The sequence below is a fragment of the Mesoplodon densirostris genome, chromosome 4 (genome assembly GCF_025265405.1).
Source record: "Mesoplodon densirostris isolate mMesDen1 chromosome 4, mMesDen1 primary haplotype, whole genome shotgun sequence".
Taxonomy (NCBI): domain Eukaryota; kingdom Metazoa; phylum Chordata; class Mammalia; order Artiodactyla; family Ziphiidae; genus Mesoplodon; species Mesoplodon densirostris.
This window is the reverse complement of record NC_082664.1, coordinates 44,887,393-44,902,454: the sequence shown is the minus strand read 5'-3', so window position 1 is coordinate 44,902,454 and position 15,062 is coordinate 44,887,393. Positions and strand designations below refer to the sequence as shown.

Below are 15,062 nucleotides of genomic sequence, written 5' to 3'. Positions count from 1 at the left end.
GTGATGACCTAGATGGGTGGGATTGGGGAGGAGAGTGGGAGGGAGGTCCAAGAGGGAGTGGATATATGTATACATATAGCTGATTCACTTCGTTGTACAGCAGAAACTAACACAACATTGTAAAACAACTATACTGAAATAAATAAATAAATATTTTTAAAAAATTCATCCTGGGGAGACATTGGGAACCAGTCTGCCCTGGAAAGGGATAAACTAGTTTGTGGTCTGCATCAGGGGATAAAAATGGGAGCAGTGCCTTTATCAAATAAAGTCCTCTCAAAACTTGCTCTTTTGCCATAATTTTGGTGCAAACATTGGAGATACTAGCAGCTATGCTATTTGCCTTTAGCAAATGACTGCATATCTCACAATGCTCCCAACTCCTGATTTTCTATTATATGTATATGCGTGTCACCTAAGGAGAACACCTATTCTGTGAGCTTTTTAGGAAACATGAACGTTTGTAATGTCAAACAAACTGCACATGGGGAGGAAAGTAGGTTGTACTGCTTTGGTGATGAGAGTAGCTTTGCATATCAGTGTAACTTGCTGCATGTGGTAACCTAAAATATTGCCAATGATCCAACAAGAAACCTCTTCTATTACCTTGAAAGTCAATTCCATCAGAGCCAGTGAAGAGAATGTGGACTTCTCTTTGACTACTTTGAAGCTAATATCTTTTCAGAAATCTTGACTTGAAATCTTTGAAGGACATTTGTATCACCTTGAGGAAAAAAATGTGAAGCCCATCCTTAGTTGTTCAATAAGGAGAACTTCATTCTTCACTTTGCTTACTTTATGGATATGAACAGGATACAATTTGGGGGGACTTCCCTGGTGGTCTAGTGGTTAACACTCTGCGCTTCCTCTGCAAGGGGTGCGGGTTCGACCCCTGGTCAGGGAACTGAGATCCCGCATGCTGTGCGGCCAAAAGTGATACAATTTTTCATTGAAAGCTTTAAAGTCATTATTATAATGCAGCTGAAAACCACAAGGTCTTTTGGAAACAGAGCTCCTCAGGAAAATAAGGATACAGAGTGATATGTCATAAAATGTCTTGCAGACAATCTGGAAGTACCTAGATATACTGCAAGATATATTTGAAGACTAATTCTGCTTAGACGAATTTAAAATGAAATATGGAGTCATCATTCTTTTTCTGCTGACAAAGACAGCATGGATGATGCAGATCTTGCCTCAAAGATGACCTCAGTGACTTGAGTACGAATAAAATGATGTGACATTAATTCAACTTGAAGAGTCTTCAAGAAGTTTCTTGATACAAATCCACCTTTCCCTGCCAAATAAGCTATGGGGTCTCTAATTTCATTTGCTACCTCGTATCCTTGTAAGTCAGAGTTTTTAGAAAGTGTTAATATTTTAATCAAGTTGCAGTAAACTGAATATCAAAGATGAGCTGTATATTCTCATGCCTAAGACCACCCCAAATTTTCAGCTTCTTATTCAATCCAAACTATGAGAGCTTTCTCACTAAAATTCACTTTTGAAAATTGAATAACACTGAAATTCATTTTCATTTTAGTTAACAAATGTTAATTATTTCAATTTTTCCAGATATTACTGTCAATTTTCACACACATTCTCATAAAATAGAAAAACAGATGACTCATTGAAATTATCACTTTTATAGCATGTTCCTATGAAATAATAAATTTCCAGTGTAATAAAATGAACTGCATGAAAATATTTGGTGTATATGTACATGGGAGGAGTAAGTTATAGTTTTATTTAGATTTTCAAAAATGCCTATGTTCCCCCAAAATGTTAAAAAGCAGAAACATTAAAAGCAACTGTTCTACACTATAGAACAGTCCTCTAAAATAGTATGTAATTACCATGTCAAGTCACAGGTCATTTCTAACATGAATTTAATCCAATGTTACCTTGAAAACCAGTAATTAAAATTTCAAATGTGATCTTACCCAAGCCCTAAAAAAATGGCCAGGAAGTTCCTATAGAATTGAAATTATCTTTTCAAGTTCTGTTCATTAAAAGCCTACTTAAGAAACATGACAACTAAGTGCAATAGAGTACACTGGTTTGGATCCTGGAACAGCAGGAGAACCTTAAAGGGAAAACTGGTGAAGTCCAAATAAAGCCTAGAGTTTAATTAATGGTAATGTACCAATAGTGGTTTCTTAGTTCAGACAAATACACATTGGTAATATAAAATAATAATAATAGGGGAAACTGGGTGAGGGGTGCACAGAAACATTGTGAATTACCTTTGCAGCTTTCCTGTAAGTCTAAAATCATTCCAAATAAAATGTTGGGGTTTTTTTAAGTTTACTCTAAATTTTTAACAAGATTTAATCCCTCAGCAAATATTTATGGAGTGCTCAGGTACTGTTCTGTGTGCTGGGTACATAGCGCTGAACAAAACAGATCCATCCCTTCCCTTATGGAGCTAAGAGAGTAGCAGGCAGCAAAGACATTGATCAGTCACAAGAATCAACATAAATTGTAATCACAGTTTGCAGTAAGTGCTATAAAGGAAAAGTACATGAGATGAGAGAGGTGCAAAGCTGGAAGCCTGAGGCAGTGGCACTTAATATGAGACTTGAGGGCTGGTGAGAAGCCAGCCAGGTGACAGCACCAGGAAGAGAGAAGAGCTTGTTCATCAACCTGGAGGAAGGAAAGGACCTGGAGAACGTGCCAGCATGACCAGAGCGTCATGTGGGCATGCAAGAGTGGTGTCATCAGAAGAATCCAAGCACGTAGGACCATGTAGGCTAGGTTTAGGCTTTTATAGTTTTCCAAAGAAATATGAGAAGCCATTGAAGACTTTAACCAGAGGAATGGCATGATCCAATTAATGTTTCTAAAATATCACAATGACTGCTCTGTGGATGTGGACTAGAAAGGAGAAAGACAAGAAGCTCCCACTTGAGGCACTCACAATTTTTTTTAATTAAGGAGAAATAAAAAGTTCTCAACTTCTAAATATATTTGTTCTAAAATGTCCCTGAGAAATAATAATTCATTTTAGATGTATATATTGCTTCTTTAGCATATGCCACCATTACTCCAGCAGGGAAGATGGTGCTCCAAATGGTTCCCGGCTCATTTGATCTGGATCTTTCCTCTAGAATGCCAATGTAAAACATGGGTGTGAACAAAAATGCAAGATAGATACCAAAGTCACATGACTTGGAGCAAGGCATCAGCAGCAAAAACATGCAGGCTCTACCACCCTTAGGAATCTTAGTTTCACAAGAGATAAAGAATTCTTAGTATGTCTGGTTTTCAGAACCATAAAACCATTATTGACCCTCAGTAGTGCCATCTTGGCATTAGCTCAGAACTAAATATAGAAAATCCCAGACTGCAGAATAGTGTAATTTTCAATCCCTGTTTAAAGTATACAATGTTAAATGTCACCCTCAGTTACTATACCTTGAGTCTGAAGGAACTGGTGTGTTGCCCTATCTGTCCTAGAAAAAGAAATACGTCTTCCAATTTTAATGTAACCAGCAGCACTTCAATAAAACTTAATAAGCAGTCTGCAGTGCTCATTGAGTACTTTTAAACAGAACTCCCTAGGGACTTATACTCTAAACAAACACTTGGATTTTCTCAGTTTAGGAATACACTATCTATAACCTCACTAAATATTATGTAGGTACATTATAAGGACTATCAGACTAGAAGAAAGATTGGATCTTGATTGAAGCCTATGATTTAATATGAAAAACTTTTTATGCAAAGCTCAGTGAACCAAATAGCTATTGAGTGTCCAGCCAATCACTCCTTTTCTCTGGAAACTACTTCTTGCCCTACTGTCAGTAGGGTTACAGGAGAAAGCCTCTGGCAACTTGACCCTGCCCCAGACCACCATAGTCAATAGGATCAAGAGTGTACACCTGACACAAATTGGGCCAAAGAGTCCCTTTCCCTGGGAATCTGGATTTAGAAGAGATTCTTGCTCAATCTGTCTGCTCTCTTGAATAGAGGACATATAAACATTGGAACTGCTTGCAGAGGCTATTTTCAACCATTTGGACAAGGAATAGAGAAAGCAAGTCTGCAGCAAGAGACAAGAATGGAGAGCATATGCCAGAAAAAAAAAGAGATGAAAGGCAGAGAAAGAGGGCTTCCTATTTTCCCTACAACAGTCCGGGACCTGACGTTTATCCCACCTAACCCCTGGCCTTAAAATCCATGGAAGACTCACAGTATCGTTTCAATCACTTCCATTTTTGCTTAAGCCAGTTCAAGTGGAATCCTGTGACGAGAAACTAAACAAGCCCTCACTAACACTCCAGGTCTCTCCATTTCATTTAGTCTCAAAGAACTGAGAACCAGCTTGCCCAAATTCTTTAAGCCAAGATCTCTGAAAGGGAATCTAATTCCAGGCTCTGCAAGCAGACAAATGCAACAAAATGAAAAATGCTTATCCTAAAATGTCAAGTGGGAAAGAAGCTGGGCACAAAATTGTATACGTCAGAATTATGACTACACTATAGTTTATATTTGTCAATAAATCAAGAAGTGAAGCCCTATATGCATTACGAAGATTGGAAGGAAATTAACCAAAATAACGGTAGTCATGTTACAGTGACAGGATTATTTTCCTTTTTCTCTATACTATTCTGTGTCTTTAAGTAGTTAAATACTTCATAACGTAACAGAATTATAACTTCGAAGACTATGTAAATGTGTTTATATCATAATGACGTATTTTTTAAAGTAGAACTTAAAATATCCTATCTGTAATGTTCACCACTATATAAATAGACCGAAAAGCAACTGCCCCTTTAAGACTCCACATGTAATGGGGCACAGGAAATCACAGGAGTTTAAGGATTTAGCCATAACAAGGAAACAAAAGGCTATTCACTCTTGAAAAAATAAAAATAAAAAGACTCCACATGTAAAAAGGAACAATGAAATTTCCAGCAGACTAGTCCCCAATTAATCATCAGCCTTTGCTTCTTCTCCACCTATTTGTCCTCCCAATCCTGTATCCCACCTCATCCCATGCTACTCATCTTTAGCTGGGATTTCACCCTTCCCCTCCCCCACTCTCTCCCCCAATTTGTCCACACCCCTCCCCCAACTCCTGCGCTTCTCTCTACTTGGATGTCTGGGTATCTGCATCTCCAGACATGCAGACCCATCCTGTCACCGATAAGCCCTAGATTTGTCTCCTCTATTTTGGATCAGCCCATTGGGAATAATCTCATCACAAATGGCTCCAGTCCATTTTATTTTTTTTTATTTATTTTTATTTTTTATTTATTTATTTTTTTTTTGTGGTACACGGGCCTTTCACTGAGCACAGGCTACGGACGTGCAGGCTCAGCGGCCATGGCTCATGGGACCAGCCGCTCTGCGGCATGTGGGATCTTCCCGGACCGGGGCACGAACCCGTGTCCCCTGCATCGGCAGGCGGACTCTCAACCACTGTGCCACCAGGGAAGCCCGGATAGTCCATTTTAAACTATCCCCAGGGGCGATCCAGGTAAGCCAGAAAGTGGTAGGAAGTAGAAGACAACCTTCTAATGGCAAAATAAAAACCATTGCAGACTTGGATAATTTGTAAATTATCTTTAACATTGCTGTAACACAATTTTCAATAACAATTCAGAGTACAACATTGGATAGGAAAAAAATGTAAGTGGTAAACCATTTACTTACAAGAAAAAAGTGAGCAAGCCTTTTTGAAATCATGAAGCCGATTCAACTGGTTTCCTCCATGATCACAACAGCTTCCATACACTGAACTGCGCATTGTGTCAGACATTTTATATACGTTATCTTATATAACCCTCCCAATGACCTGTGATGCAACTATTACTATTTCCATTTTACAGGAACAAAACTGTTGATCTGAGAGGTTAAGTTACTTATGCAAGTTTAAAAGTCTAGCAAGTAGCAGAGCAGGGTCTTGTGGTCTTTGCATTAGACCTTATGGCCTCAAACAGGTCTTAGATGGGCTTTCTAAAGAAAGTTTATCTGACAATGTTAAACCCATGTGTTAGCTATTAGTAGCAGTAGTATTTTACAATACAAATATCAAGTTTATATGTAAATTTATATTTTAAATGAAAAATACATATCAGAATAAACATTGTAGAAACTACCACATTATGCAACATCAATAACATATACAATGCTATTCAGTATCAATGTAGACCTTACAAGTTATAGTTTAAAACTATGTTACAAAGACTTCTTACTACGTATCAATGGTAATTATTTATAACTGTTTATAAACTGCTACCTGTCATACACAAAGAAGCATAATGCTTATTATCAAGGTATAAAAAGACTATAAACTGGGAGAAATATTTATTGCATTCATTTCACTAGTATGAGACAATTTTATAACTTAATGCCAGTTAGAGTGCTGAAGTGTTATATTAATATTGTACCATGAAGACCAATATTAACCACTTCACAAGGGGGGAGGGACCACACTTTATTTCTTAGAATTCTAATAACTTTATACTATTTTGTATTTTAAAAATTGCCTTTTCCCCATTCAGGGTGCAGAAAAGGTTATAAAGGCAGTGAGGACACAAATGCAGAAGTTACAAAGGTAAAGTGATCATAAAATACCATTTGGTTTATTCTCATTCTCCGAATAGGCACATCTGTTTAATTCATTCATAGCTGGTGACTTTTTTCCTTCCCTCCAATCACTACCACCATGTACATTTTTTCTGTGTGGAAATAATTAACTCTCCAATTTCTTCAACAGAAACTATAATCATTCATTCATTAGTACAATCAACTTCATTGAGCACCCAGAATGTACTCCAGTACACTTTCACTTTGCCTAAGATAAAAATAAATAAAGATAAGTCCCTTCCCTCCCCAAGCTCCGTGGGTGAAACAGTCTTGTTAAAAGTAAACAGCCCAAAATAGTGTGCTAAATGCTGGAGCAGAGGTGAGTACACAGTATTACAGGAGCACAGAGGGAGGATTAACCCAGCCTGGGGAAATCAGGAAGCTTTACAGAGGACAGCGCATTTGAACTTGGCCTTTAAAGATAAATAGGAGCTTTCCAAAGAGTGAAGAAGGAGACATGGGGAGAGGAAGCCATTCAGGCCATAGTGTAAAAAGGCACTGAGGACCTGAAGAACATGGGGACAAGCATGTTATTAAAACAATGAGCAGCTTGATGAGACTATGTTCAGGGTTTGTTCAGGAGGCTATGTGAGATATGAAATTAAAAAGAAAAACTGGATGAAAAATTCAACAATGTAAGTAGATTAAGGTGTTTAAATATATGGAAGATTTTGCATACATTCAATTTCAGTTATTAAAATATACAGACCAATGAGAGAAATGTTCAGTACAAAATAAACAGCACTTGCATGGGTCTATGGATATAAAATAGACTGAAAGGGTAGTGTTAGCCAAAATGTTAACACTAATCACCTCTGGCTGGTAGAATTATAAGTAATTTTGTTTTTATTCTCTCTTTGCTTCTCTGCCTTCCAGATTTTCTGCATTAAGCATGCATTACTTTGGCAATTAGAGGGGAAAACGTGCTAAAATAGAACAATGTAAGCTGGGCTCAGATTGTGGCATGCTAAGGAATTTGGACTTTATTCCACAGAAAATGAAGATTTATTCCTGGCATTTGATCAGGGATATGAGAGGAAGATTTGCATTTTAGGGAATTGAATGTTCTTAAGGTGTGCAGACTGGATTAAAAAGATTTGCGATTGGGTGAAAGATACAATGGATATGGACACGTATACACTACCAAATGTAAAAATAGCTAGCTAGTGGGAAGCAGCCTCATAGCACAGGGAAATCTGCTCGGTGCTTTGTGACCACCTAGAGGGGTGGGATAGGGAGGATGGGAGGGAGACTCAAGAGGGAGGAGATATGGAGATGTATGTATATGTATAGCTGATTCACTTTGTTATACAGCAGAAACTAACACAATATTGTAAAGTAATTATACTCCAATAAAGATGTTTTTAAAAAAAAGACACAATGGATAGAACTAAGGCAGTGATAATAGGGATGGAAAGCACATATGTGAGGTAAAATAGATAGGACTTGTTAACTGAATATAGGAGAAGGGGGAAGGGCAGAGTTTGAGGATAACTCCAGGTTTCTGGGCAATTGGTTAGATACAGATATTGGAAGCTAAAAAGCATAATAAGAAGGAAAAGCCATATTTTAAAGACAGAATGATGAATTTAGTTTTATGTGTGACATGCCAGGGGACATTCAGGTAAGAATTCTAGTAGAAAGTTGAAATATGGGTCTGGACTCAGAAAAAGTGGACCTAGAAATACAGACACATAGAAGATGGTGAAGCCATGAAACTGAATGTACTTGCTCAGGGAAAATAAAGTGAGAGGAGACAGCTGAGTCTGGAGCCTTGGGAAATGCTAAGTCACAGCAATAGTTGGAGAATTGAGAGAGCCAGAAGAGCCAGAAGTTGGTAGAGTTCTTTTTGGAAACGGGATGTTCAGAGCTGGGATCAGAGCAAGAACAAGAACTTTTACTATAAATTTGCAGCTACTGACAGAAAACAACCACAGAACCTGGTCACTGGCAGAGTATAGAAAAAAAACAGAAGGCCAACAAGCACAAAAGGCATAGAACAAAGAGAGGGAACTGGCCACCATCTGAGATGGAAGGCGGGGCGAGGAGAGGGGAAGTAAACCTACTAGAGTTTACTGAGTGAGAGTTCTCCATGGAGGGTGGGGCTTTTTTGAAAGCTGTCAAAGCGACCTACTGCATGCTGTCCTAAGACAGTGACTTCTACCCTTTTTCTTTTTCTTTTCTTTTCTTTTTTTTTTTTTTTTTGTTTTACAAACAAGGAGACTGATGGCCACAGAGAGGTGTCTCAGGTCTCAGAGCCAAGTTGCTGGCAGGTTTAACTAGAATCAATTTCCAAACCCCTAGAGTTTAATTCACTACACATCAATATACTGCCTCCTTATACAAACACAAAAAGAAGACTCACCCCAAAAATATTGATAATGGAATACAGTAAAATATAAATGGACTTATCCTTTGACTTGACTTATGCAATGAATGACTTCTTATAGTAATACAACCCTCTTTGAACATCACCTCTTATCTCCCAGCTAACCATCCACTAGCCTTTGATCCCACTGATATTTCCAATCCATTGATCCTACCAACTTTTCACTCTCCCTAATCATCTCGATTTTCTCTCTTCTCTATTCACCAGCTTTAAATGTTATGGTCATTCACTACAATACCTTCCTTGCATACATTCACAACTCCCGTGCTGCTATTATTACACCCACTGGATAATCTGAAACTATGGTTAGATCCTTCTCTTCACTTGCTCCACGCCACCACTGTGTAAATGAACATAACAACCTACTGAGTGGTCTCGCTTCAAATTTCTGACCAGAATCTAAACGTGCCCTTTAAGGCAGCCAGACAACTTTACTGTACTTCCTCAGTCCATTTACTCTCCCCGTAGAACAAGTCACACCTTCTCTTTCCTCCAACCTCTACCGCCTCCTCCTTTATCCTCACTCTCAGTTGATGACCTTGCTTCCTATTTGGAGAAAATAAAAGCAACCAGAAGAGAATCTCACCAGACTCCCACCATCTCAGTTATCCTCCTTCCAGACCCTTCATCCATACCCTCTGCCCTATATCCATGTTCCTATCTAAAGCGATGTCCCTTCCTGCACTAGTTTTGCTACACTATCTCTCCAACATCACTGATTTTTCTTTCTCTATTGAATCATTCTCATGATCATGCAAACATCCTGCAATTGCCTCCCATCTTACAAAAAAAACCACCTTTCTTAACCCCACTACTCCCATTTCCTCTGCTCCCCTTTGCACAAAAATCATTGAAGAATTGTCTATACTCACATTTCCAATTCCTCCCTCTAATTCTTAATTAAGCACATTCTAATCCACCTTCTGCCGCCTTACGTGTTCCTGTCAAGGTAGCCAATGATGTCCAGTTGCCAAATTCATGGTCAGTTATCAGTTTTTATTTTCTAGACCTTTCAGCAGCATTGGACTCGGCTAATCTCTTCCCTCTGAAACTCTTCACTGGCTTCTAGGGTATCATATGCCCCTCTTCTCCTCACCCTCTTAATGTCTCAGTGCCCCAGGGTCAGTCCTTGCTCTTCTTCTCTTCTCTATATACGTTGACTCCTTGGAGATCTCTTTAGTCTTAGACTATAAATAACCATCCAAATGCTGGAAAATCCCTAATTTATATCTCCAGTCAGGCATCTCCTCTGAACTCCAAGATTTTTCTATGTCTCCAATTACATTTAAACCTTCCAAAATGTTATCCTTACCCCTTGACCCCCTAAACTTCTCTGCCTTGAATCTTGCCGCACTTTAGCCATTGGCAACTCAAACCTGGTCAAACTAGAAAAGGTGGAATCATTTGTTTACTCCTCTCTTTCTTGCAGATACCATATCCAACTATCAGGAAACCCTATTCAGATACACAGAGAATTTCAAGTATATAGAGAATCTAATTTCAAATATATAGAGAATCTGACCACCTCTCACCTCTGCTACTGCTACACCTCTGGTTCAGGCCACCGTTATCTCCCACCTTGTTTATTACAGTGACATACTAACTAGTCTCTCTGTTTCCACCTTTGCCCCAATAGAGCAGTCAAGTTGATCCTTTTGAAATGTAAGTCAAGTCACATCACTCCTCTGTCAAAACCCTGCAAAGGCTCCCAATTTCATTGAGTACAAGCCAAAGGACTTACAATGGCCGGTAAGGTGCTACTTCATGTGAGCCCCTGTATCCATAGTGTCCTCATCTCCAACCACTCGCCCAATTATTTACCCCACTTCAGCCATGCAGGCCTCCCCACTCCTTATCTAGCAGGCCCGGCATGCTCCACCTCAGAGCTTTGCATGGGCTGTTCCCTTTGCCCGGAATGACTTCCTCCCAATGTCTACACAGCAAACTCCCTCACATCCTTCAGGTCTTTGCTCACTGTGACCTCCTCAGTGAGGCCTTCCCTGGCCACCCTATTTAAAATTTCCACAATTGCTACCCCCTCAGACTTTTTTAGCCTTTTAACTCTTGTTGATATTTTTGTTGAAGCAGGTATCACCTTCAAATACAATACTTTATGTATTTATTTATTATTGTCTGTCTCTTCTGACTAGAACTTAAGCTCTAAAAACGAAAATACTTTTGTCTGTTTTGTTCACTGATGTATTCCCGGCACATAGGAGGTGCTCAATTAGCACCTGTTGAATGAGTGAATCTATTTCCCCTACCAGACCATAAATAACTTGAGGTTAGACTAATGCTTTAATCATCTCTGTATCCATCTATCTATCTAAATTTATACATATAGAGATGATTGTATATATATATATATCTTTTATATATAATGCATATATATCTTTTATACACAATGTTTATATATCTTACGTATACAGTGTATATTATATATGTTTGCACCTTTTACATACATAATATATGTACACATACATTTCTTTTTGCATCAGCCTGACTACTAGAATTTGTTCTGGGCCAGATACTCATCTTCCTGATTGGCAGGGGTGGCAGCAGGATGTATTACCATGAGGTTGATCATTAATGCACATTGTCAGAGATGAGTCCCCACCTGCCTCTAGAAAAGTAAATGGCATTGATATCAAGAGAGGTCTTAAACATGACCATCAGAAAATGGGAAAGCCACCTTGCCTTCACATATTACATATTCCTCACCACAGCCTTTTCCTAAATATATCTTTCCAGACTTCCCCCAAGCTGTTGCTCATTCCCGGTAACAGCTAAATCAATTGACCATATTGTACTGGTTTGCTTCAATGTGTTTGTTTACTAGTTGAAGCCTGCATTAAGGGCAGGATTATTTCATGGTGCTCAGCTGCCTGGCCCTCTTCCAGCTCTCTCTCCTCCTAGCCTCTCTGCAAAATGGCAATCTCTTTCTACCTCTGAAAGCTTAAACATCCTGAAAGGTATTTGACTATCACATAATTCTCTGTCCTTGTGAGATTCTCTGCCTTCACTGTTTGAATTCTGTGGCCCGAAGTTAGCTAAGAGCCCGTCACAAATAACTATGCCAAATGCATCTTTATCCCTTTTAGCTTCAGTTACTGTCTTAACCTGTGCTCTTCCCTCTTTTTGTCCAGTTATTGTATGGCAAATGAAACGTGTGAAGCTATTTCAGCAAATATGAAAAGATAATATGAACACGTCTCTAAAATGTCACTTTTCCAGTATTCTTTTTGGTTTGTTCTTTATTAACCAAAGTTCCATTGTTATAAAAACTATAATAATATGCTACCCTGGGTCTTGTAATCTCACAGACAGCTTCTACATTTTCTAAGCAACCAAAATCCCATGGTTCCTAATTAAAATATTCAAAGGTGAAATCTAAGTTATCTCTACATGGTATACTAGTGCCTTCACTTAAGTTTCTAGGGTTAAAAACAAAAAGCCTTTGCCAATAGGAAAAAGGGAAGTTTTGAGTCTATAGTACAAAGACTTCAAACCACATTCCACAGCATGTTATTTTCTTTCTAGAAAATTCTAACACTATATAATTACTTTTGTATGGAAAATGAATAATGTAATCTAATGCTAAAAACAGCTAGACAGAAACCATCCAAATCAAATGGGCCTTTCCTGAAGCCAAATGAAATATTAAACTAGAAAATATCTGTGTGAGGACAGTCCATGGAAGAAAGCTCAATAGAGATGGAGCGTAGCGGGGGTGGGGGGGAGGAGTTACAAGAAAAAAGGTGTTTTTCCCTCTACGTGTTAGGGTTTACTCGTTTCAGAGAAACTGTAACGTTGATTGTACCTCAAATGCCTCAGAAAAATACCAATCAGAAATGCATCTAGGAGCTTCCAAGGCTTCCGGTTAAAAATAACAGCAAAAACATCAATGAAGCTCCATCTATGGCGACAGAAATGCATTGATAAGAGAAAAAGCGAAATCCCACCTGCATAGGAATTAAGCCGCAGCTACTCCCCCAATTCAGAGTAAAACGAGCTTCACTTGGGTCGCCGGCAGAACTAATCCCAGCAAACAGAGCCAGTGGGTTCGTGTGTTGGGAGAGAGGGACAGAGTAGAGCGCACCTCATCGCCCTCGCCGCAAAACTGCTCCAGAAACGTGAAAGCGTCCGCACCGCATGACCTCGCTTAGCCGGAAGAAAGGCGGACAGCGCAGAGCGGCCCGCTCCGGCTCAGCGGTAGCCGCGACGTGCGGCGGCCAGCTGCGGGGGTGGCCCGGTCGTGCCTCCCCCTCACCCACCCCGGCCCCCAGTCTTTTCACGGGTCTCTGGCTCCAAGCTCCCAGACTCGGAGCCCTGGCCAGGTTCCTTCTCTGCCCGAGGTGGACAGCCTCCCAGAAACGTTTTAACAAGAGTAATTCCCGCGCTGGCAACGTCTCAGCAGCCTGGAGTGAACAGTCTGACCCATCGACTTCGGGACCCTCGTCTGGGTCGGCCTCCGCCGCCAGCTCCACCCCCGAGCCTCCCCAGCGCCCAGCCCGCAGCCTGGCACCCAGTAGGGACTTTGGGGCAGTGCAGCCCCAAGGGCTGAGTTTCGCTAAGTAAACGGCCACGTTAGCCTGCTCCGTCGTGAATAAGCCTGGGGTGAGCCGGCCGACGGCCGTCAGGAGCGCTCACCCGGTTCCGTCTGCGCTTCTGCCCCCAAGGCTACCACTATTTCCAAAGTCCGAGGCGCCAACAGTCCGGACACCCGTTCTCTCTCACGGTTCAGCACCGAGAACAGCGAACACACTTTTAGCCCCAGTAGCCCCACTGCCAGGAGACTGGCTTTAGCCACGCCAGCAGGGCTGCAGGTGTCCGGACGGCGCGCCCCCCCCGCATCCCGCCCCTCCGGCGCCTGGAGCAAGCCAGCCCCGCGGCATCTTACTTTTCTGACTGGAGTAACCCGGGTAATAGCCATAGTAGCCGGTGATCCGCAGGATCCGGTCCTCGATGGTGGCCACCCCGTTGGGGGCCGCCTTGATATCCATAGAGAGCACGGGGCGGCGGCCCCGGGCGCGGCGGGTCGGAGAGCGCAGCGCGGGGCCCGGGAGCTGGTGCAGGTGCCGCCGCCGGTGCTGATGTTGCAGCTCGTGCTCCCGCGCCCAGGCTCTGACTCCGCCGCCCGGCGCAGCACCGGCGCCGCATCACAGCGGCGGCGGCGGCGGCGGCGGCGGCGGAGCGGCCCCCACTAGGGCCGGCCTCTCTGTCAGCCTGGCAGGTCTCCCGCCCGCCACCCCGCGCACTGCTGCCCGAACAGCGCCCCCTCACCTCCAACACACACCGCTGCCCGGGGCGGCCCCACCTGCGCGGACTCTCATCATTAACCCTGTTGACCCCTTCCCGGAAGACTAAACATCCCCCAACCCCACCTGCCAGAAGAGACGCTTGGTCCAGGACGTGGAAGGAGAGGAGAAGGTGAGATGGTGGCCAGGGCTCAGGAAGGAGGGCCGGGGATGGGAGAGACCCAAGCGGAACCAAGGGCTGTTAATGTGAGAGGTGCACGCTGTCGCTCCGGGGAGATGACACCTTGGGGTGCCCCCAAGGGCTTCGTCTACGCTTGGCGTCTGCACCACCAGGGGTCTGCTGATCTGCAAGCGTTCCCTAGAGTTAATCAGTTCTCTCCACTTGCCTAGACGACGGGGAGTCGGTTTTTTTTTTTTTTTTTTTTAAGAAATGAAAAGAAAAATGAGGCCCCAGCAGGTGGTACTTGGAGTGATTATTCAGGTATCGTGGACACAAATACTTATAGAGATCAAGCCTCCAAGTCTGACAGTCTGTGTCGGGCCGGACCCTCCATCCACCCAATGAAATCATTAAAGGCTTGGGAGCTGCAGCTGTGCACAGCATGTTTATTTTGCCCATTCCAAATGCCCCGAGGAGAAATGATTTTCTTCTTATTGCCAAAACATCGGGGGAAGCCCTTCAACCTGTACACATCTCTGGCCGGGGGAAAGTTTTAGCTACAATCCAGAGATATTCCACCCGAGTCTAGAACGTCCTTGAAGCTGTGTGTTCAGAGTGAGCACCTCCCCTCAGGTGTGACTCTCCTGTCTTGGCCAGA

General features: G+C 41.9%; 1 protein-coding gene across 1 annotated transcript in view; it reads right to left on the bottom strand.

Annotated features, from left to right (window-relative positions):
* The window catches only part of SLC35F4 (solute carrier family 35 member F4), a 324,553-nt gene extending 310,564 nt beyond the window's left edge, over positions 1-13,989 (bottom strand). Inside the window, exon 1 of the mRNA XM_060098086.1 lies at positions 13,887-13,989. Within this exon, the coding sequence (XP_059954069.1) occupies positions 13,887-13,989 (103 nt within the window). The remainder of the gene's footprint in view (positions 1-13,886) is intronic.
* Between the last annotated feature and the right edge of the window lie 1,073 nt (positions 13,990-15,062).